General features: G+C 56.9%; 1 protein-coding gene across 3 annotated transcripts in view; it reads left to right on the top strand.

Moving 5' to 3' along the window:
* Positions 1-21,452, top strand: part of SLC38A10 (solute carrier family 38 member 10) — a 40,880-nt gene extending 19,428 nt beyond the window's left edge. For all 3 annotated transcript variants that reach the window (XM_014605927.3, XM_019498210.2, XM_014605937.2), the window contains 6 exons: positions 6,239-6,386; positions 13,246-13,416; positions 13,698-14,171; positions 14,681-14,803; positions 18,122-18,301; positions 18,411-21,452. In XM_014605927.3, coding sequence (XP_014461413.1) covers positions 6,239-6,386; positions 13,246-13,416; positions 13,698-14,171; positions 14,681-14,803; positions 18,122-18,301; positions 18,411-19,561 — 2,247 coding nt within the window. In that variant the 3' untranslated portion in view covers positions 19,562-21,452. The remainder of the gene's footprint in view (positions 1-6,238; positions 6,387-13,245; positions 13,417-13,697; positions 14,172-14,680; positions 14,804-18,121; positions 18,302-18,410) is intronic.
* Positions 21,453-21,827: the final 375 nt, after the last annotated feature.

Genomic DNA, 21,827 nt, shown 5'->3' with positions numbered 1-21,827 from the left:
ACAGGAACTGATTTCTAAAAAATTGGGGTCATTCAGAGGCTACTTGTAGCTTAGCTTTTCCTTCACTCTGGTTTTGAATTGACCTCCAAGGGGACCTCAAGGAAAACATCTCTTTTGCAGGGTTTGAGCATTTGTGTTTTGGAAACACTCTGTATTTTATGGAGCCCAAGCGAAGGTGTGTTGGTTTCCCCTATCAATCGCTGAATCTAGGGCCCCTTCTCAGCCTCTGCCTGTGCTCCCAGCCCTGTCGGCTGCTACTGTTCTGGGAATAGAGTTGCAGGGAGTTGCCGAGTCAGCAGGGGGAGAACATTTTTGTGGGTCCTACAGAAATAATGGCTTTTTCTGTGTGGAATGACTTGTGGGTTTGCGAAGGCACGTGAAGCTTTTGAAGCGGAGCGGATTTTTCTGTCACTTTGCTTCAAGCTCGCTCTGACACGCGGAAACAGTCCAGCTTTCCAGCGCCCGCTCTGAATTCTGACACCTCTGGTCCTCACTCCTTTGACTGAAACCCCAGGCACAGGTCTAGACGGCAGCCTGGGTCTGCAGTGGAACAAAGGGCACTTTCAGGAATGGCTTTCTGTTGGGGCTGAGTGGAGCCATCCTCTGCAGCAACGGAAACCGCACTTAGGAGGGGCCAAGCTCGTGGCCCAGTTGCCCTCAGCCCAGCAGTAGGGCTTGAAGGCTGCACAGAACTTAAATACGGGTCGTAAGCTCAGCAAGGCAGTTGGTAGTCTCAGAAATCCCCCCATAAGGAACAGCAGCTCATCCTCGGTGGTTGGGCCCGTGGGGTACCCTGGCAAGCGGAGAAGCTGGGGAGTTGTGCGGCCCGTTTCGGAATGAGCTGTCAGCTGCCGGGCTGGCACGTTTGCTTTGACCTCGGTTGCTGAGTGTTTCAGCAAAGACGGATCTGTCTTTTGGCAAACACACGAGGCTGCAGAACTCCCTCCCGCCTGCCCAGGGAGAGCCGGGTTCTCTGCCCAGCCTTGTTCCAGTTCTGGAAGGCTCGCTTCATTTCTTCCATGAAATTCGCACAAATATTTCCAGTGAGATGTCCGAGGTCTTTCCTACTCCTCCCTCCTGCTTCCCGCTTGCAGGTCTTCCATCTCTTAGCTAGTTGCAGGGAATTTTCAGCCCATGGAAGATTGTGGGCGTCCTGAGGGACACCCCAGAATCCAGACCTGTTTGCTCCAAGGACAGCACGGACTCGAGCTAGAAGTTGGAGAAGTTGGATTAAGAGTTGAGGAGCTTTTTCTTTCCAAGGGGGTGGGACATCCGCATCCCCAGATGTTTCTGTTAGCCAGCAAAGGGCGTTGGATTCTGCCAGGGAGTTGTTAATTATTACAGACAGCTGGTCAGTCAACAGCTGGCAGCAAGCCAGAGTCTGGGAATTGCAGGGTGGATTAAGCTCCAGGGGTGGTTTAGTTAAAAGGCTTGGTATGTTGGAAAGATGATCAGGTAACAGAGCGACGGGGAAGTTATAGAGCTTAAGGCCGGGCTCAGGGAGACGTGAGCGAATGGGGAAATCCTCCCCTTTGTTGTGGTTGGCGGTGTCAGGCGGGCCCGCTAGAGCATGCAGGTCTGGATCCTGCCTGGTGTGGAGCAGCGATGGGGTAACCGGGTGGAAAGGTGCCGTGGGGGAGCTGGGGGTTGGGGACAGGCTGAGGTTTGGCACTGAGCTGCCGAAGGTCGGCCCGAGGTCTGTAAACAAAGCGCTTTGCTTCTAACAGGAAGGTGTTGGCTGGGCTGTGTTGACACAGGCATGTTGGAGAGGCCCCTCCTGGGAGCCGCAAGCAGTTGCTGTCCTCCTGGCCTGCACCGTAAGGAAAGGGAGACGCCTAACGCCCTGCCCTGTACCTTGCTGTCGGGGTTGCAACATGGCACCCCTCCGGGCTCTGCCTCTGTGCCCCTGGGGGCAGCACCCTTCATCCCATGCACTGGCTGGTGAAGTCCAGCAGGGACCTCACCTTCTGCCTCTGCCTTTTGATTTGCAATTAGCCTTCTCCCTGCTTCCAAAATGGGGTCCTGTGCGACCCGGAGAAGCGTTTCGGCAGTGTGTGTGGCCCTGTACCGAGTTGCTCTCCCGGCACCCGCTGGGGATGTCCTGGGACAGCCTGGGCTTCTGTAACGGAGCAGGAAGCTCGTCAGTCGCGCCGAGGTGACTTTCAGCTTTACCTTGTCCAGTGGAGCCAGCTACGAGGCTGCTCCTCTTCATTGTCATTCCCTGGCAGTCCTCATCTTGACCCGGTGGCGAGGGGGGAGCAGACCGAGTTCCTTTATACTCATTTAAGTGCTCTTGTGAAGATCTGGTAATTACCCTATTGGCATTACGGGAAGCCCGAGAAGAGAAATAAATGTCTGTCTCCCTTGCATTCCAGCGAGGTCATTGCTGCTTGCTGGACTCCGATGTGTCAGCTCCATTACTTTAATGGTTAGTCACCTGCAAATGAGGGGGGGTGTTAATAATTAACCCTATAAAAGCAGCACTGCTTAGAACAACTCCTTTTCCACCTGTGACCTGTAACACAGGCCCCTCTCCTGGGGGTCCGTAATGGGGGATTCCAGAAAATGCACTTAACGCAGCAGGGCCTGAGCTTGGGGGGCTGCTGGAGCAGTTCAGCAGTCACCGAGCCTAGAAGGAGCTTGAAGGCTCTCCTGTAGGCAGCACTGCCTGGTGGACCTGGGCTCCTGTTGGGAGCCAATGCCTTGGTGCCTGCTGGGTTCACTGTTTGTAGGGCACTGTGGCCTTTTTGCCATAGAGCCCTTCTCCTTGCATCTGTCTTGTAGCCAGTGGTCCTTTGGGCTAGACTTACACCCCCAGCTTCCAGCCCTAGCCCCAGCAGGCTGTTCCCATTTTGGTTTATTATGGGGTGGGGGGCTTGGTGGACCATGGAGCCCCAAGACCTCGTTTGTGCATGATGGAAACCACCTGGTTGTGACAGCAGATGCAGAAATGGTCCCAAAAAGGGACTAGACAAATTCGTGGACAATGGATCTATTAGCAGCTATTAAACAGAATGGCCAGAGATGTTTCTTCCATCATCTCCAAACCAATCGCGGCAGATCCTAGGAAGTAACGGGATGGATCTCTCTCGACATAATCAGTTTGGTGCTTTCCCTCTGAAGCATCTGCTCTGCCCCTGTTGGAGACAGGCTACCAGGCTAGATGGACCATGGGTCTGACTCAGTGTGGCACTGATTATGTTCTTACGGACCTTGGTGTTGGCCTTCTTTATTCTAGCTTCACCGCCCTTCCCTGCTGTGTGTGGCTTATGCCAGGGCTGAGAGGTGCTGTCAGGGCTGGCTTGGGATCGTGCTGTCCTCCTTCCCTCCCTCTGGGTAGGGAGGTTAGCCTGGGAGAGCCCAGGCTGATTCTGGGTGTCCTGAGTTGCAGAGTTGGCTCACAAACAAACTCTGAGCGTTCCCCAGGCCAAGGAGCTTGTGGGATTGGACACAGGTCCAGGGCTGGGATTAGCCCCCCAGCCTGTCCAGCCCACGGTTCCCACTGAGACCTGGATTTTAAGTAAATACCCCATAAAAGGCTTGAACTTATCAGCTCTTCCTGCAGGCCTGTTTTCTCTCTAGCAGGTCTATTTTGGTGTAGCAGGAACCCTTTTGTGGAAACACTCTTCCTTTCCGCTCCCACTTCTGGGGGCGGGCAGCAGAGGTCTCAAGTCGCAGAGCTGGGCTCCTGCAGGGGCGTCAGATGAGCTGGAGAAAGGAAATGGCCGGGGTCAGAGGTGAGGGCAGAGTGGGCCAGCTTGCTGACTCCGCTTTTGGCAGGAGCCGTGCGGCAGGATATCTGCTCTGACACCCACACGGCCAGGCAGCCACCAGATTCTGCTGCTGCTTCCTCCATAACATCTCTAAGATCTGGCCTTTGCTCTCTGACCGTTTGGCTGGGGCTTTTGTCCAGAGTGGCCTCGTCTCCCATCGCCTTCCTCCTCACTCAATGTCTGTTCTGGCCCCAGGGATATTCAGACTAGCAGTTTTCTTGGCCCCTGGCCTGACCACAGCTCCCTCCTGCCATTTCTTGGTCCTCCATGGGCTCTCCCTTCACCCCCACATCCAGTTCAAAACCTTTGAAGCGCCTGATGACTGAGACTTCCACCTTACTTAGGTGCTGTGCCTTCGTCCCACTCCACCCTCCCCACACAATGCCAGGCTCCTTGGTTGTTTCCCACAGGCACCTTCATGCCTGCCCCCATGCTGCCCTGAGCAGGAAACACTTCCCCAGATGAATACGCAAAGCTGCTTCCCTCCTTCAAAGCCTTTTCCCCACACTTCCTTTTACCAGGATGGCAGTGGGAAACTGCCAGCTAGTAGTGGATCTGCAAGTCCCAGCAGGGGCTTCAGACCTTTGACTGTCTCGGCCATCCAGCTTGGCCCCAGCCTGCGTGAACACCTAGTCTTCCTGTTTCCCTCTTCCTGCCTTTGTGCGCTTCTTACATGTTTGCTATGCCCTCTTGTTGCATCTTCTATCTTCAGGCTGGATAGGGACTAGCTCTTCCTCCATGTTTGCTTAGCACTTGAACCAACCATGCCTGATTTGCTGTAGACCTTGGGTGATAATTGCAGTATAAATGAGAATGACCTACATAATCATTCTGCAAGAGGCACTCAGTCCACAGCCTTGTTTCCCTCGGACAGCGGGGAGATGGTTACCACAGAAGTATTTCCTCTGCAACCAAAGACTCTGCCCTGTGGACTTCCTTGTGACATGCCTGTAGCGGTGATGACTTGTCTGGGCTCAGAGCACGCAGACAGCAGCCATGCCCCCAAAAAACTTGCAGACAGCCGGTAGAGCAAGGCCATGGGAGGGCAGCAGCCAGGAAACGTGGCGGATGAGGAATGAAGCTGGCACGTGAGGCCCGAGTGTGTCTCATGAGGGTGGTCTGAAGTTTTGATGTGTGGAGGAGGCCTGGTCTGAGCTGTCTGGGCATTTCTGCTTCCGTAGCCAAGGGCACTGGATGGGCTTGACCTCGGGAAGCGAGGGTAAATAGCCCGCTCCCTTGCTTCTCTTACAAGTGTCCCCACAGCATGGCCTCCACCCAAGGGGCATTTTCTATTTTGCACGTAATTCTCCATTCTTTTTCTGTCCCTTTGCACTGCTCTGAGAAGGGCACTCGCAGGGAGGCACAGGCCTGTGCTGGGGGCCGTGGTCCCTTCAGCCACCCTCCTGCTTCCAACGCCGCCTTTCGCCAGCCACTGTGTTGACATGCAGAGAAAGCTCTGCCAGAATCCCTGGCAGGGACAATTACGGTGATTAACTTGGTAAAAATAATACAGCAGAGTTTAATTAAAGCTCCTTCACCATCCACACTGTCAGCCAACAAACTGTCCGCACAACGCTTTCAACCAGGGCCTCTTCCGTTAGGTGGAGCTGCAAGGCGTCTGGCAGTTCCACCGCTCGAGCGAGGCAGACGTTCCCTCTGCCTGTACAGCTGATCGCTTCTTATCAGGTAGCTGCTTAGCCGGGCACCCTCCACCTGACTCGAATGCCCTACGTGTTTCCAGACTTCCCAGGTATGGAGAGATTCCTGCCTTCATTACTGGTGGGTCTGGATTTTCAGCCTGGCTCCTTCCACCAGCATCCTGGACTGGGGAGGTTTCTGTGGGATGTTCCAGCTCAGGTTGAGAAAATAGGCTTCCCTTCTCTGATGGTAGTGAAATCCACCATAGTCCTTCTCTGCGCTGAGGTCCATTCTGTTGCCTCTTCGTCTTGCTCTTGACTGGGATGTGGGGAATCATTCAGTTGGTTTGGTTAGGATCGCGGGTACCTGCACCCTGCTGCATTATTTGGGCTGGGGAAAAGGGACAAGGAAGCTTGTTTCAAATGCATCATTTTGGAGGTTGAGGAAAACTTATCTTTCCCGGTGGTAGAAACGTAAACTCACCAACTAACTAAAAACCCCGCTATGTAGCATCTGCCTTGTCCTACATCACATAGCCCTGCCAGAGCTTTGTTGGCACGATCGGAGCTCTTTTTACACCAGAGCCTTCTCTTTTCCTGCTCCCAGCACCTGAGGCCACCTCCCAGCCTCTGCCCATCCTGATCAAAACCTCTGCTGAAATTACCTTTCTCTCCCATTCACCTCTTGAGTTTCTCCCTCTCCTGCTCGTCAATGCCTGTCATAGCTGGGCGCTCCGAGTTGTTTTGGGACGGGGTGGCGTGAGAAGTGTTGTAGAGAAGTTGGGCTTGTTTTGCCGTGTGTAACCGGGGCTCTGGCTTGTTGTGCAGGTTATACTGTGGATTGGCCTGGGAATCCTGGTTATTAGCACGTACACCACCTTGTCGGCAACAGAGGACCCCCCGGGAAAGATGGAGGTGCTGGAGCCAGCTGATCTGGACAAGGGACTTGATAACATCATTGCTGCCAAAATAGCAGGTATGCCTTCACTGCATGTTCCCCTGGTGCTACCCTGCTTCCAGAATGCCTTGACCTCTTTATAGCTGCTCCTTGAGAGCCTGCATCTCCAGGGCATCCCGAGCGCGCTTCCAGGAAAGGGTGCAGTGGCAGCTCTCTAGAAAACCTCCCGCACCCACACCAAGGACTTGGCTTTCCCAGTGTGAGGAATTAGGGACCAGCGGAGGGGGTGGCCGTGACCCTCCCTCTAGCGCCCGAGCTCGGGAACTGCACGAGCCTGGGCAATCAAAGGCGCTCTGTGAGCCGGAGACTGGAGATAGCACTGTGCTTGGCCACCTGTATGAAGGGTACAAGGAGCCAAAACAGGGCTGCTTTCAACGTTTCTGCCAGCGTATTGTACAAGGTTTCAATAACAAGCCATTCATTGCACTCAAAGGTATGTAAATTTATGGGCGCCGACTTTCTTTCTTTTTTTTTTTTGGTGGCGAGGATATAAATTTGGAGCCAGTTTTAGCTCTGACAAAGCCCGTGATTATGCCTCGTCTTTGTTTACTGGTTCACGTTATTTATTATTTGTTTACTGGGGCCGTTGATAGAATTACGGCTCCGCGCTCCCTTCCCCAGCTGCACGGCGGCCTCGCAAGGCCATCGCGAGCAGGTGTCGCGTGACCCTCCTGTGCCCCTCATCTGGGGCTTTGTCCTGGGGTTTGGATTTTATTTTTGTTTGGGTTTTTTTTTTTGTTCTTTGGGGCCTTGAAATTTCCTCCCAGCGATTGGAGAACGGAAGCGAAACGAGGGCAGCCTCTCTGCCGGAGATTAGACTCCCTCCGAGGCATTGGCTGGGTTCCTGCTGAACAGCTTGGAGCATCTCTGAGACGCTGGTGCAGCCTGTGATAACGTTCGCTCCCAGGCCCCTCTGTCTCCAGCAGTGGTGGGGTTTGTATGTCCAGGCTGGCGCCTTGTCCTGGGCGCCTCTGAATGCTCAGCGAAAGGCACGCTCAGCCCCCAAATTGGAGGCTGGGAGGAAGGCTGCGATTTAATTCTGGGACTGCGGTGGAATTTCGGAGCCACACCAGCCCACGGAGCTGCTACAGACATGTAGAGGAAGCAGCTTTCTGACCGGCAGCATGGGCTGAAGCTTGCTAACAGCCTCCTCTCTGCCCTGTCCCCACGCTAACCAGGGAGCCAGAGCAGGAAGCCTGTGTTCCATCATCATGCAGCACAGTGAATCCCTCACTGCCCTCCTACACACACGCAAGATGCGTTTAGAGCTAGTTAGTCGGCATTAGCCCTTATCAGATGCTACTTGACGCTGGATTAAATAATCTTACCCTGGAGGAAGACACTTCTTGTATTTTTAGTTCTTAAACTTCCCTGGGGATGAGGTGTAGTGCTCCTGTGCATGCTAACAAGCGTGTTCACAGCAAAAGCTCGCGCTTCCTTCCCACTCTGCCGGGGTTTGTTTCGTATTTGGCCAGTGAGAGGGAGGGAGGAGGCTGGCGCTGAATGCCGGGAGATGCCTTTCCCTGGGAAGTGGAGTTAGGTGCTTTTTAGAACTGGCTTTGAAGCCTCGTCCGGTGGGAGGAGATGGGCTTGGGGAGAGGAAACAGAACAATGAGCTCCAGCCGCAGAGCGGGCTCGGGGCCCCATCGTACGCTGCATGCCCACCTGCTGCCCCTGAGAATTGCATGTGCCTGGCAGCGTGGCTGGCCCCACCTGTCGCTCTGCCCCTGCAGAGCTCCACCAGGCCTGGGACTCGCGTCTCCCTGAGACACGGCATTGGGTAGTAACGAATTGCCCTGCATTAATCGACACCCCCTTGCTCCCCCTTTCTGCTCTGGCTTGTTCTGGAAAGAGGGGGGCTAGCCCGTGGCCCGCAATCTCCTCAGCAGCTGCATCCTGTCATTCAAGTGTGTGCGGGACTCGGGACGTCCCTGCTCTCACCTGGGCACCCTCCACTGGCTCACATCTGGTTCTTATTTCTTGCACAAGTCTTTAGTAGAAACACATGGCTGCTCCGCAGGCCACATGCAGTTTGTTTTTAGCATGTTCTTGATTCTTTTTCCACCTCTCTTCCCCCCCCGCCCCTCGTGCCCCCCCCCCCCCCTCTTAATTGATGGGTTGCCTCGTTGAGGCAGACCTCGGAGCTGGGCTGTGCCTTTTACCATTCTGTGTTCACCGTCTGACTTTTGCCTGTCAGCATGTGAGAGGAGTTTTATTGGTCTCTTTGATGTTGCGGAGACCAGAACTGTACAGACTTTCATTAAAACCCTGCCCTGTGGGCCCTGAGATTATGAATATTAGAACATTGCCCTTTTATGTGAACACGTATTGACCAGCGAACTCTGAATAGTGTTTTTACTAACGACACCCAAGTGCCCATTACGGCCCCTGCCTGTATTGCTTGAGGTTTACTGTCAGCGGCTCTTTGGGAAGGTATAAAACCCCTTTCAGAAATGTTCTGCTATTACATACAGTGTGTATGTATGTTAAAAGGTTGCTAAGCTGCCTGTGAAAGCTCATGAAGGCAATTATCCATTTAAAAAAAAAAAGCTAATTAGGCAATTTCTCTCCGTATTTGAAAGCACCCCAGAGGGTCTCATGGGGAGGATTAAGATTTTGTAATATTTTTCAGCTCCTTTACTTGATCATTGCTGCTTCGTTTTCTTCTTTCGTTGTGCAATATCTTGTAACAAAGGCCTGATTCATGCCCTTTATGCAACAGTGCCCTTTCCCCAGCAGTCCTAGAAGCACGGCTGCTTGCATTGGGGAAGAGGTATCCAAGAGACTGGGCCACGGTCCTTACCCAGTTGGATTTGCTGTTTCACATTTCGCAGGACTTGGATGGGACTCGGTTCGTTGGACGCAGCGCTGAGCTCTTTCCTTTGCTACCAACGCACGTGGGCCCTGGTCCCAGTGTCGCCTGGTCCCAGAACATTTGCCTTTCTCACGGATTCATTGCAATATCATGGCAGCTTGGTTGGAAGAAACCTGCCCCACTGCTCTTCTCCCCACCAGCTGAGTGGGGTAAATTATTGCAGGGAGCAGCCCCCAAATGTGTGTGAAATGCAGTTTACTCCCTTCACTCCTAATAGCTATAGGAACAGCTTGATTTCGCTGTAGCTCTCCCTCGTGCTTTTAGAGAGAGAGCTTTTAATAGGGCTGGTGACACAGAAAAGGAGCTATCACCCTGTTGTAATTTGGGTTCGCTTTTACTTCTGGTGTGTCAGGAGACAACTGTGAACTAATTTCACTGCTGCCATTTGATAACCTTGTGAAATCTGTCACCATTTCGGGCGGGAGGGGTGGCATCGTTTGCTGGCTGGAATGGCAGACGTGCCCCCAATGCTCTCGGAGACGTGCGGGGTGCAGCTCCCGAGAGCGGATCTGGGCTGGGCTGGACCCGACCCAGGGCCCCTGCTGGTCTTGCAGGGCCCCATTCAGCGGGGCTGTGCGCCCTTGGGTTCTCTTCATGTCAGTAGGGCTCTGGGGTGCTCGGTACTCAAAGCCCGGACCCAAGACCACCCCACTCCATGTTCTGAACCGCACAGCCGTGATACAGCTCTTTTCTCAGTTGCTTCCTTAGCAGGAGTCCCCTCTTCTTTCTGTTTTTTGTTTTTTTTGTAGGCCTTCCAGGCAGGTGACCCCAGTCCTGTGCCACACTGCCAAGAACAAAGATAATCCCCTCGAGGTTGCCCTTCCCCAGCTGCGCCAGGAGACAGGTTGTGTTTCCAGGGGAGTCGAGTGTCAGCGTTGATTGACAGCACTTAGCAGCCTGCCATGCATTTGGCGTCGTGTAGTGCAGGGGTGGCCAAGTGCATGCCACAAGTGGCATGGGCAGCCTCTGTGGGTGGCACATGGCAGATCAGGGGTGGGGGGGAAGGCAGCACAGCAGCAGATTGGGTAGGGAGCACTGGGGCCAATAGCAGAAAGCAGAGAAGCGCATCAGGCAGGGAGCATGGGGTGGGGAGCAGAAAGCTGGGCAGTAGATTGGGTGGGGAGCAGAAAACAGAGTAGCAGATCAGGCAGGGGAAGACAGTCCAAGTGGCATCCCAGGAGGTTGCAATGGGAGTTAGCTTGTCTTACGCAGAGGTGGTGGCTCTGAGGTCCCTGTAGCCCTCGGCAGGGCTGAGGTGGTGCCTGCCGTGGGCACGGAATAGCTCGGGGTCTACCGTGGTATGAGGACCCCCCCCCCCAAATATATTTTCTTCCCTCGCCAGAACCTCCCGAGGGCCCCGTGCCCCGCCTGTGCTTTCCAGGGCACGTCTGGTCTTGTTTCCACCCCTTCCCCTCTGCTCCGAGTGGGTACAAAGAGGCTCTGGAGGGGTCTGCTGCGTCGATGGGGGTTTTGAGCCACAGTCCTTAACATGGTGGACAAGAGTGATATGAAAACCACGTGAAGGGTAATTTAATGTCTTTCTGGGACCGTTGCTCCTCTCCCATCCAGAAGCTGTGGGGGAGGGAAGGCTTTTAAGATTGCTAATCATGAGAGTTTATTGCAGCCTAGAGAGATTGTTGGCAAACCACTTAAAATAAGATTCAGAAAGCTTGGATTTCCCCCTCCTCGCCCATGGACGACTGTAGACAGGAGCCGCCAGAGAGCATTGCTAGCTGGGGTGGTTCTGGACGACCAGCAAGCCTGCGAGGCCTGGACTTCCTCACAAGGCAAAGAAAGCCCTCTTTGCTGTCGAACGCCGAGATTTTTGTTGTTGTTGTAAGCCAAGAAGCTTTTATAGCCTCTCAGCCTCTGCCTGTAAAGTCCAACGCCACTCATAAAACATTAAGAGGCACAGCATTACTGTAACATTATCCAAAGGGACCTGAAGGGCGACTAGACAGTTACAGTGATTATTACACATCCTGAGCAAAATTGTTCTCTGCAAACCGCATATAGCTCCTTGCAGATTTCCATGCAGCGTGAGAGGCCATTAATTCACGCCCTGATGATGAACTTAATTTTGTTTCCTGCTGAGAAAATGACGGCGCAGAGGCAACTTTGTCTTATTACGGAGTGGAGATGGTATCTGGCGCGCGCAGGTTGTTGTGCCGCGTTGTGCTGCAGCACGCTAGCCATCTCTTGATTTATGACCAAACCTCGTTATGGCGCTGGGGCCTCCGCCAGCCATTTAATTGTATCCTGGAGACCTCAGTAGTTTCACCTGCTGCAGAGCGTCGGGGAGCCACAGGTTTATTCGAATAGGTCACTCGGCTAAACGGCCACCGTGCTGCGGGAGCGCTGCGTTTTTAACCGTTGCGGGACGGAAGAGTCGGTTTGGCTAAATTTTGCAGCTGCCATACAATTAACCCTGGTGTTAATGATGTGGACCTGTGGGCAGCCGTGGGCTGCGGGAAATAACGTGCGTTTAGCTTTGTGGAGAGTGAGACGCCCCCCTCACCCCTTTCCTTCCTCCTTAAATGCAGCAAGGGCTGAGGTGCATAGTTAGCAGTTCCCTCAAGCTGGCCTGGGGTGGGGCAGTAACGTTCAGAGGCACGAGTAAGGCTGATTTGGCTGGGAACAGCCTTGCTGCGGGGAGGGCAAGGCGCTAGCAGCAGGCGAAGCTCATCAGCCCCCCGGACTTAGTTCAGGAACACTGGATTGTCCTGCCCTTATCCTCCTACCCGAGGGAGAAAGCCAGGTCTTTTGTAGGCTGTGGGGCCTGGCCATTGCCTTCAGGGGGTTCAGACCCCTCCGGTTTCACAAGCAGCCTGAGCTCTGACAAGTGGAAATGCCTGGCCCAGCTCCTGCTGTTGCTTCAGTTTCCCATTCTCCCCACGGGGCTGACTTGGCCAAGGATCCTGGGAAACGGAGCGTTTCTCGGAGCCCAGCTCGATGGCAGCAAGGCCGGGTTTCCCGTGCACAGCTCCATCTATTTCACAGCCGGCGCGAGGCCCCCACACAGGTCAGAGGGTGGGAAGTTTTTGCGTCCCATGAATGCCCCTTGGAAGAAATTGCACCGGTTCTGTTGGGTCAAGGGGTGGGGGCGGGTGACGGGACTGAACGAGTGAATTCCTCCCTAAAGGGGCAAGAGAAGGGGGAAGAGGATGTTTTTTGGGGGGAGAATACATTTCACAGAGTTCAGATTCCCTTCTCTCTCCCTCGCTCCTGCAGCACGGACACCCTGCCTTCTGGTCTTAGAGGGCTGTAAGGGGTTTTTGGGCTCGTTAGCTCACGTAGGCGGGACCGTTGGATGACCTCCTATATGACACAGGCTGTGGAATCCCACCTAGTAACTTTGGTATCAAGCCCGAGAATGTGCTTGACAGATGCAGCTCCCAGGAAAGCATCTGGTCGCCAAATAAGAGGCCCAGAGATGGGGACTTCACCATTGCCCACGAGGTGGCTGGTTCCAGAGATGAGCTGCCCTTGCTGAATGAAGGCTGCCTTAGCTAGGGTCTGGCGGCTCCCTCGCCCTTCCCATCAGGCTCATGATGGCAGTCACAGCAAATGAAAAGCAAACCCAAGGAGCTTCCCTGGGCATCTCTGCTACCCATAGCATGGCTGGCAGCTGCAGGCAAGAAGGGAAAGCGCCGTGTGACCTCCACAGGCCCCTGGCAGGTCTGTGGGACATGGGTTTGGGCCCCGCGTGAGAAGGCAGCCAGTTTTCCCAGCCTTTTCCTGTACCAGCTTCAGAGGAAAGAGCAAGGCCGAGGCTGCCATCTGGCGGCAGCAGCTTGTGGTAGCTTGTGCCTTCCACCCGAGGTGGGGAATCAGGGAAGACGCTGGCTGGTTTTTGGGACAGAGGCATGTGGGGAGGGGAAGCTAAAGACACTTGTCTGAGCAGAAAGCTCGGAGCTGAGGTAGGAAGGGCCTGGCTGCCTGGGGTGGAGAGATGGTGCCATCCTGGGTCCTCTCGCTGCACTCACGGCACTGTGCTTACAGACCAGGACCCGGTGGCAGAGGGGGCAGAGGATGACCGCAATAAACCCAAGCTGCCAGATGAGAAGGACGAGATGGAGCAGCCACAGATCAAGGTGCCCATGGACGTGCCCGAGAGGAATGAGGCGAGAGAGAAGCAGGAGGAGAAAGTGCAGCTTGACCGGCCTGATCAAGGTACTGTCAGGACATGGCAGGTGGCTGGGGAAGAGGTGGGAGTCCTGGGGTTGTGGGGGCACAGTTTGACATGGGATAAAGAGTGTTATCCTGGGGGAAAGGTCATAGTCCAGGCCCTCCCCCATCTCTTCCAGGGACCCAGATCCCTTGCCTAATGCTTCCTGGAAGTTCCTAGCTCCAGGGCAGAAAGCAGCCTCTGGGAGCAGGGTGCACAGCTGTTCACATGGGTATTCAGCAAGCTGCCTGGCCCCTTGACCTCCCCTCCTTGGCCCCCTGCGCAGGGATCGCTCTTCCCGTGGGGGAGGCCCACCGCCATGAGCCGCCTGTGCCCCACGATGAGGTGGTGGTTGACGAGCGGCGGGAGCAGGAGGACTCGGAGGAGAACAAAGTTCCCCGGGAAGGAGCCCAGGAGAACCTGCTGCAACCGGCCGCGGGCAAGGAGCAGGCTAGACCTGCACAGCTGGATCCTGAGAAACAGGAGCTGCACCCAGACCAGGGTGGGGCCCCGAAGCAGCCCCGGGGTAAGTTAGACAGCCCTGTCGAGGACATGGGGGATGCCCCAGAGATGCAGGCCCCACGGCAGAACGGCCACCCGCCCTATAAAGACCTGGAGCCACGTGAGGCCAAAGTGCCAGCTGCTGCCCAGCCAGGGGATGGAGAGCCTGCGGGGGCTGCGGGAGGTGATGGTCAGAAGCCCCAACCGCCTGGGAACGAGGAGGAGGCCGTGAAGCCCGCGGAGAAGGAGGCTGATCCAGGTGAGTCTCCTGCTCTGAGCCAGTGTCTCTTGGTGCGGGAGGGGAGCTACAGGTCCTGGTTACCTGCCTTTCAGCACTTCCTTTTAATTCTGCAAATATGCACAGTCCCTCCAGCAGCTGCTGGGGAGAGGGGAGGTGTCTGTGTGCTTTGACAGCTCCGATGCTGTCTGTCGGGCACTTGTTTGTGGGTCTGCTCAATGTCAGACGCTGGGCTGTTCTCCTGCGTCTTGGAACTCACTGGGGATGCCGAGCTGAGAGGTCTTGACAGGTAACACGTTGCGAAGCACCCATCTAGAAGCTGGCTAGGACCATTGTTGCATGTTAATTGGCTGAGGTTGTTAGCGTTGGCTCACTGCCACCAGGCTTTTGGACAGTTAAATAAAAATTTTTTTACAGCTTCCCTCACCGTCGTTGGGTGGATATATAAACCATGCTGGCTGGTGGGGGGAGAGGGGCCGCAGAGCAGCGGCTTCCCCAGCTAATGGGCTTGTGGGCCTGTGTGTCCGCAGGGGAGAGGCAGGAGCTGCCCCCACCAGGCAGGCCGGACCCAGCGCTGGCGCAGCTACCCGAGCAACATGAGAGCCACAACGCTGAGGAGCAGCACCCGGAGGGCGCTGGCAGCAAGGTGGAGGGTGAGTGCTTCTGCCTCCGAGTGTGTGCACGCGTGTGGGAGGGAGGCGGGAGGGGGCTCGGGGTCTGGCTGTCGTGCTGGGACTCTGACGCACAGTGCCCAGCATGGACTTCCGGGGAGGCAAAGGTGAGCCAGCTTGCTCTGGGGAGCACGTCGCTCCCAGCCAGAGTCGCCTCGATGGCTGCAGTGATTCGTGGGCCAGTTGTTCTTCCTGCAGAGGGTGGCATGCAGCAAAGCACAGCTGATGCCGAGCCCAGCTGGTGCTGTGACCCATCTCCTCCATTACTTGGTTACAAAGGCAGAGCAGGCCCTGGGGGAGTGGAACGACCTGGCCTCTTGCCAAGCAGGCACATGTCTGCCCCAGCGCTGCTGTGGAGGCATCGTGGTGGAGCTTCATCTCCCCGTGCCCTCGTCATGGCTGCGTGCTAGCTTGGAGCATGTGGGGCTCAGTTCCTTGTAGCAGAGCAGTGGCCTCTTGGGGCCCCCACGACTTCTCCTCCCCCTTGTCACCACTTCCCCATCTGTTTCCCCTGTTGGCCTCTCAGCCAGTACAGTGGGCATCTCTGGCTATTGAGTTGGGGAGCCTTGCTGGGCCTGCTGTTGCTTGTTTTTGGGGCTGCATGGAAGAGCTAGACTTGAGACTTGTGCATGGGGCAGGCCGCTTTCCTGCTACCCGGTACTCTCGGCCCCCAGAGGCCGTGGAAATGGGCCCTTGGAAATGCACGGCCTTTCCTTCTGGCTGGTGCCCTGCAAGCCACAAGCCTCCTGCCCAGTAGCCCATAGGGGTGAAACTCAGTGCAAGGATCCTGTGCGAGGTTGGGGGGGGAGAGAGACCTTGCTAGCCTTGTGTGCTGGGCTGACTCATTGGCCTCCCCTTGGACCCAAGTGTGACATTGGGGCCACTGCTGACTGAGCACCAGCAGCTCCGTGCACAGGAAAATGTGCCTGAGCTACGCCAGCACGTGAGATGCAAGCCCAGAGCTGGCTGGAGGCTGGGTGCAGGGAACGCACGGCGGCCGTCCCTTCTGCCCAGGCCAGCTCCGGTGGCAATGCTGGCTGTGCTGTGTGGCAGCAGTGCCTGTGTGCAGGTAGGGGCAGGGAACCGGCCTGCAGCTTCCTGTGCAGTCTAGCATCCAGATGCCTTTCTCGTGCCAACTATGCACAAAGACCTTCCCCCACAATCTCATTTGTTGGGAGACTCTATTGCCTTCAGACACCTTCAGCTGCTAAGAAAACAGCCTCATGGCTCTTCCTTTCGCGTTTCACTGGGACCGAAACAGCTGAGGGTTTAAAGCTAGCTACATGTACCGAGTGTGAAGACTTGCCATGGGCACGTGGAGGGTTTGCAGTCGGGCAGGAGAGAAGCCTGCACGCTTCGGGGATTGCAAGTGCCTCACATGTGCACAGGGGCTGGACCGGGCTTGTGGGGGCGTCTGGCTTCAGCTCCACATGGTGCGTAGGCCTTCTTGCCCCCACTTTGGCCTGCAAAGGGCTGCCTGGAGCTCCCACATTCCTCTCTGCATCGTGGAGTCCCTCCAGGCAGGACCGAGGAGACAAGCGCCTGTGCTGCTTCTGTACAAGGCACAGTCGTGGCGTCGTCCAGGGAAGCTGCTTGCAAGCAGACGGCATCTCCAGGGCTCTCTGCACTGTGGTCTGCCCCAGCCCTGCTCTCCACCCCTGGGGTGCCCCAGCCCTGTTGTGTGCCTGTGTTTTTGTAATGACTTCAGCTGTTTTCTTATAAAGAAGCGTGTCCCAGGCCAGTCCCCAGGCTGATGAGATGGCCCCAGCCTCCTGGCTCTGGCTAGGATCAAAGGACAGCAGAGACCCTGCAGTCAGTGAGGCCCCACAGGCCTGTAGAGAGCTCAGCACTTGGCTTTAAACTCCCCTTTGCAGCCTTCATTCCCCAAAGGCAGCCATGCTGAGTGGCGGCCGTGAGGCCTGGGGAACCCAGGCACTGGCAGGGACTTTGGTTTCAGCGTTTGCTCAGAGCCAGGTGCCAAATGCAGGCGGAAATGGGGAAATAAATTGCTCTGAAAACAACTTTGCACCCCCAACCTCTGCTCCCCAGGATGTCACTTGTAGATGGGGCAATGAGGGAATCCCAGACCTCCTTGGTGTGGCACATTCAGCTGTGTGCCGGCGGGCTTGTGCTTTAACTGCCTGGCGGGGTGCTGGGCCGCGAGCAGCTGCACGTGTTGGCTAGGGCAGCATCCCTTCTTAATTTAAACGGCATTTGACAGGTTGTTAATCTTTGACACGGTTTCCTCTGGGCATTGTGTTTGGGAGGCACCGAGGGGCTTGGAAGCAGAGTTGCTAGGTATGGGACGGGGTGTGGGGCAAGCCGACCCCAGGCAGACTGTCCCGGGGGCCCATCTCTGAGGGAGAGGATGAGGAGGAGCAGCTCCTTCCTTGTTCACGTGCTCTGTGGGGCACCGGCGACTGGCTGCCTCCCTGTAAGAAGCTTGCTGCACAGAGGCAGCTTTAGAGATAACGAGCGAGGTTCTTGCTGTGATTTGATGCGCCGAGTTGGGCCTGTGGCCATGCCGGCACCAGTGGCCCAGGCGTAGGGCGGGGTGGTGGCTACACCGCCATTAGCTGGAACAGACATGGCTGCTCCTTCCCTCTCCGAGAGGACATGGCCTCCGAGTGCAGGCTTGTGTAGCAGGCAGGGCAGCCACGGGTCAGCGCAGGGGTTTAGCTAACTCACGCCTGCTTCCCAGGGGTAGGCAAGGGGCTGGGCTAGACACTGCTCAGCTGGCCAGGATGAAACGTGGTGGACTTGCATTGGAGAAGCAGAGCAGCCTCTTCCCAGCCTGGCCCCTTCACATGTCTGCAGGGCCCTGCCCACCGTAGCTTGCCCCACCCAAGTTCTGCCCCTTTGCTCTGCCCGGGTGGGTTCATTGGTGATGTGCTGGGTACCACAGGGGGGGAAGCTGTGGGTGTAAGGACAGGCAGGCATGTCCTGTGATAGTGTGCACCCCCCACCCAGTTCAGCACGGCTCAGGAACCGCTCGGTGCTTGGGGCCCAGCCCTATTTGAGGCTGGAGTCTTGCTCCGGCACATGCTTGCAGGACTCCCGGCAGGTTGGGGGCTGGCCGCTGAGGAGGGACGTCATAGTCCGGCCCACAGCCAGGATGATGATGGCTAGGGGCATTCTGGTCCCCGAGGTGGAATGGGCTCTAGTGGGGCCGGAGCAGGAGGAGGCGGCCTGAAGCGAACGCCTTTGGGGCAGGGTACAGCGGTACCACGGGGAAGCACAAGTGCAATGCTCCCCCTCACCTGTGCTGCCCTCCCCATCCCTTTCTGTTCGCCTTTGCAGACGCAGAGAAGGACAAGCTGCTGGACCATGCCGTGCTGCTGCAGGTGATCAAGGAGCAGCAGGTGCAGCAGAAGCAGCTGCTGGACCAGCAGGCCAAACTGCTGGCTGTGATTGAAGAGCAGCACAAGGAGATCCACCAGCAGAGGCAGGAGGAGGGGGGCGAGGAGAGGCCGAAGCAAGGTAAGGTGCCCGTTCCTGGGGGGTTGTTCCTCGGTCTGGGGCAACACAAGCTCCCGGCAGAGGTGGGTCGGTCCTTGTACAAACAGGCTCCTGGTTTCTCTTTCCGCAGCAGACACGCAGCCTGAGCTCGACGCAGGCCCCGCACACGGCAAAGAGGAAGCAGGCCAAGATCTTCAAGAAGATGCTGCTGCCAAGCACATCCCCAAAGAGGTGCAGAGCCAGCTCCAGCCTGGGCCTGACAGCCCAGCCCTGAACCTGGTAGAGCAGCGCAGAGGGAATGAGGAGAAGCAGGAAGAGGCTGGGCACGGGCATGGGCATGGACATGAAATCCCTGGGGTGCCACTAAAGGACGGGAAAGTCCCGCTGCACGAGACAATCCAAGCTGGGAAGAGCTCCATGGAAAAGGCTGGAGAGCCTCCGCCTGCCGCCCAGGCAGTAGGGAACCCTCCTGAGCAGGCAGCCGTGGCCAGGGAGCCGGGGAGAGGCCATGAAGCTAAAGCTGCTGGCAAGCTGCAGGAGAAGAGGGATCATGTGCCGAAAGCTGCTGTGGTGGCCGGACCTGCTGGCGACCCCCAGCGAGAGCCACCGAGGGCACCCGGGATTCAGGAAGCGGCAGGCCAGAGTCCGGGAAGAGACCCTGGAGCAGAGCGGAAAGGCAAAGCAGTGAATGGCGCAGAGCCCCGGGACCCAGGCTCCCTTCTTGATGCTGTAAAGAACCTGCGTGTGGAGAACATGCAGCACAAGGTGGAGTCCCCGCAGGCTGCTGACGCCGACAGGGGCAATCGGGCAGGCCAGCTGAGAGACCAGACCAGGCTGGAAAGTGTCCAGGAGAAGGACAGAGATGTGGCCCAGGAGGCTCAGGGAAAGCCAAGGCATGTGGATGACAAGCTTGAGGAGCACGGGAAGCAGCAGAGCTCCAAACACGAGGCTGCCCTGAAGCCTGAGAAGGGGCCGGCCACCAGCAGGGACGAGCAAGTGGAGCGTGACCGTGGCAAGCCCAACCGGGACCTGAAGCTGCAGGCGGACTTGGACCTGCGGCGCCGGCGCCGGGACCTGGAGGAGGAGCAGGAGGAGGAGGAGGGGGCAGGTGCGGCGGCGGGAGGTGGCATCCTCATTGGCCTCCACCCCGTCCCCGACGTGAAAGTGAACGACCTGCGTGGCGCGCTGGAGACGCAGCTGCACCAGGCAGCGGGAGGCGCCCAGCCGGTCATCCACAGCCGGCAGATCAAGCAGGTGCCTGCAGCCGAGGAGGACGGGTGACGGGCAGGCCGTGCTGCAGGGGTGCTGCTGGTGGCCAGTGCTGAGGGGTTGGGTTAGCCGGGGACCACTTGGCTGTGACTAAGGGGCTGATTCACTTCACGTGGCCTTGGCCTTTGGGCTCTGACCTGCGGGAACTCTCCCTGGAGCTGCCCAGCCAGGTTTAACATTCCTGCCCGAGTGTGTTGTGGGGGATGACAAGATTGAGATCGTCAGTGACCCTGAAAGAAAAGCTCCCACCGTCCTGGCTTTCAGAGGTCACCTGCCAGCTCAGGAGTCCAACCCCCCTACCGCCCTGGCACACACTTTCCAAGGACCTCTGTCTGCTTCGTGCCCTTGGAATTGCCTTAGCCCTCCTGTGCCGACCTCTCTCTCCAGGACTGAGGTCCCTGCCACGCTGTCCAAAGCGTCTCTGCAGACCCAGCTCTCGGGGGACGCTGTGGAGAGCAGACCAGCCCAGGCAGAGGGTGCGGTGGGCTCGGAGGCCTGTTGCTCTAAAGCACGTGTGCGTGCGTCCACTGGCCTCGTATGCCTGGTGGGGAGGTGAGGGGGGAGTCCTGCTTTAAGAACAGGTGGAGTCAGTCTGCGATGCCGCCTTAAACAGGCATGACGCCTGCCGTTGTGCTGCCTCTTGCTCCCAGGGATCCGCTTGGCAATAACAAGGACTCCCCCCTTTCCACCCTCCTACCTTGAACAGGACTGTTTCTGTCTGCATGTCTGAGCTGGGAGCTCCCCCATCCCTGGCACACACAGGGGCTCACGCTGGGCACGGCTGGTGCCTCCCTCCCCAGCAGAAGCAGCTCAGGCTGCTGCAAGCATGGCTGAAAAGGGACCATGCGGAGCAGAGCTGGCTCAGGCCTGCCTACCTACCTCGCTTCTCCCTGGGCAGGGTCCATCTTTCCCCAGACCTGGCCTCCAAGGTGTTTGAATCCGTGGATGGTCCTGTGGGAGCAGCAAAGGGAAACCCGTCCTGGGGCAGCCTGCCAGGGAGTGACCGTTGCTTGGTAAATGTCGGCAGACGAAGCCACATCCAAGGTGGAATGTAAGCAAACCCAGACTCGAAGCTTTTCCTCCGAGGACGGGAACACCCCCAGACCGCAGTGCTGTGGTGGTTTTATATGTGTATAACTGTGCGCCGTCTTAGCCTCTTGCAGTTCATCGCAGGTCGCTGTCATACATGGACATGTTGCAGTGACCTGCCAGACGGGCAAGCTACAGAGAAGACTTTGCCTTCAGGCCGTGGTGCTTGGCTCTCCCATGCAAGGAAGAACCAGACTTTGCCTTGTAACACGGGCTTGTTTCCTGCATGTCGTCAGTGCCACTGCCTGCTTGCAAGGTGACCTGTACCCTCGCTCTCCTGTGCATCTGATGCGATCATCGTGGCCTTGTCAGGATTCCCTGCAGTACTCAGAGGTGCCCCATCTCGAAGCACAATGTAATGCAGTCGGGAAGGTTTGTCAGCTCCTTGTCGGCAGGAGGCCTCTCCCGCTGCGTGGTGTTTGCAGATGCAGGCTGGAGCTGGGCTAGGCGGCTGAGGTCTTGGCCGAATCCAATACCTCCCCATTGCTGCAGCTGCCCCTGCAAAGGGAGGTGAGGGACGGAGACATGCTGGCACTTTCCCCCTCCTTGCACTTCCTCCACCTTCCTCACCACGTGAACGCTGGCTCATCCAACATGCCCGTCTCCTGCCTTGCGCTGACAGTGACGTGCCTGCGCCATCACCAAAGGACCAAAGACGCTTCTGACATTCCCCAGCCAGCACGGCTGGATCCTGTTGTGAACGAGACCTCCCTGTGCTGGGCCGGGCCAAGGCAGGGACCCCGCTACCTCGCCGCGCTCGGAGCAGGGGCCTCAGCCCAGCAGACCAATAAAAGTTAAAGCATTTCATTCTGAAGGCGTGTACAGAGCATCTCTCGGCAGGGTCTGGACATGGCGGGGGGCATAGGGGAGGGTGGATGGCATCTGTTGCTTTGCGCTGGTAGGGAGGTAGTCTGCCTCCAGAGGCAAATGGAGCTTCTTCCAGGTCTTCCCCCCACCTCAGTGGCCGCGAAAGAACAGCAGGCCTCCGTCTGCCTGCCCTGTAGTGCCCCTTGCACTGGGTGTGAGAAGCGCTTGGCGTGAGGGCATCTCTTGCTCACAGCAAAGTCCAAGCAAGGGAGCCTTGGGTCTAACTAGGAACCAAGGCTCCCTTTCTTTCGTGTTGCCAGCGCTCGCGTTACCTCTGTTATAACGCAGCCCTGGGCACGGCTGCTATGACAGGAGGAGCGGG

This window comes from Alligator mississippiensis, chromosome 8 (assembly GCF_030867095.1).
Source record: "Alligator mississippiensis isolate rAllMis1 chromosome 8, rAllMis1, whole genome shotgun sequence".
Taxonomy (NCBI): Eukaryota; Metazoa; Chordata; order Crocodylia; family Alligatoridae; genus Alligator; species Alligator mississippiensis.
The sequence above is the reverse complement of the archived record's forward strand: the minus strand, read 5'-3'. Positions and strand labels throughout refer to the sequence as shown.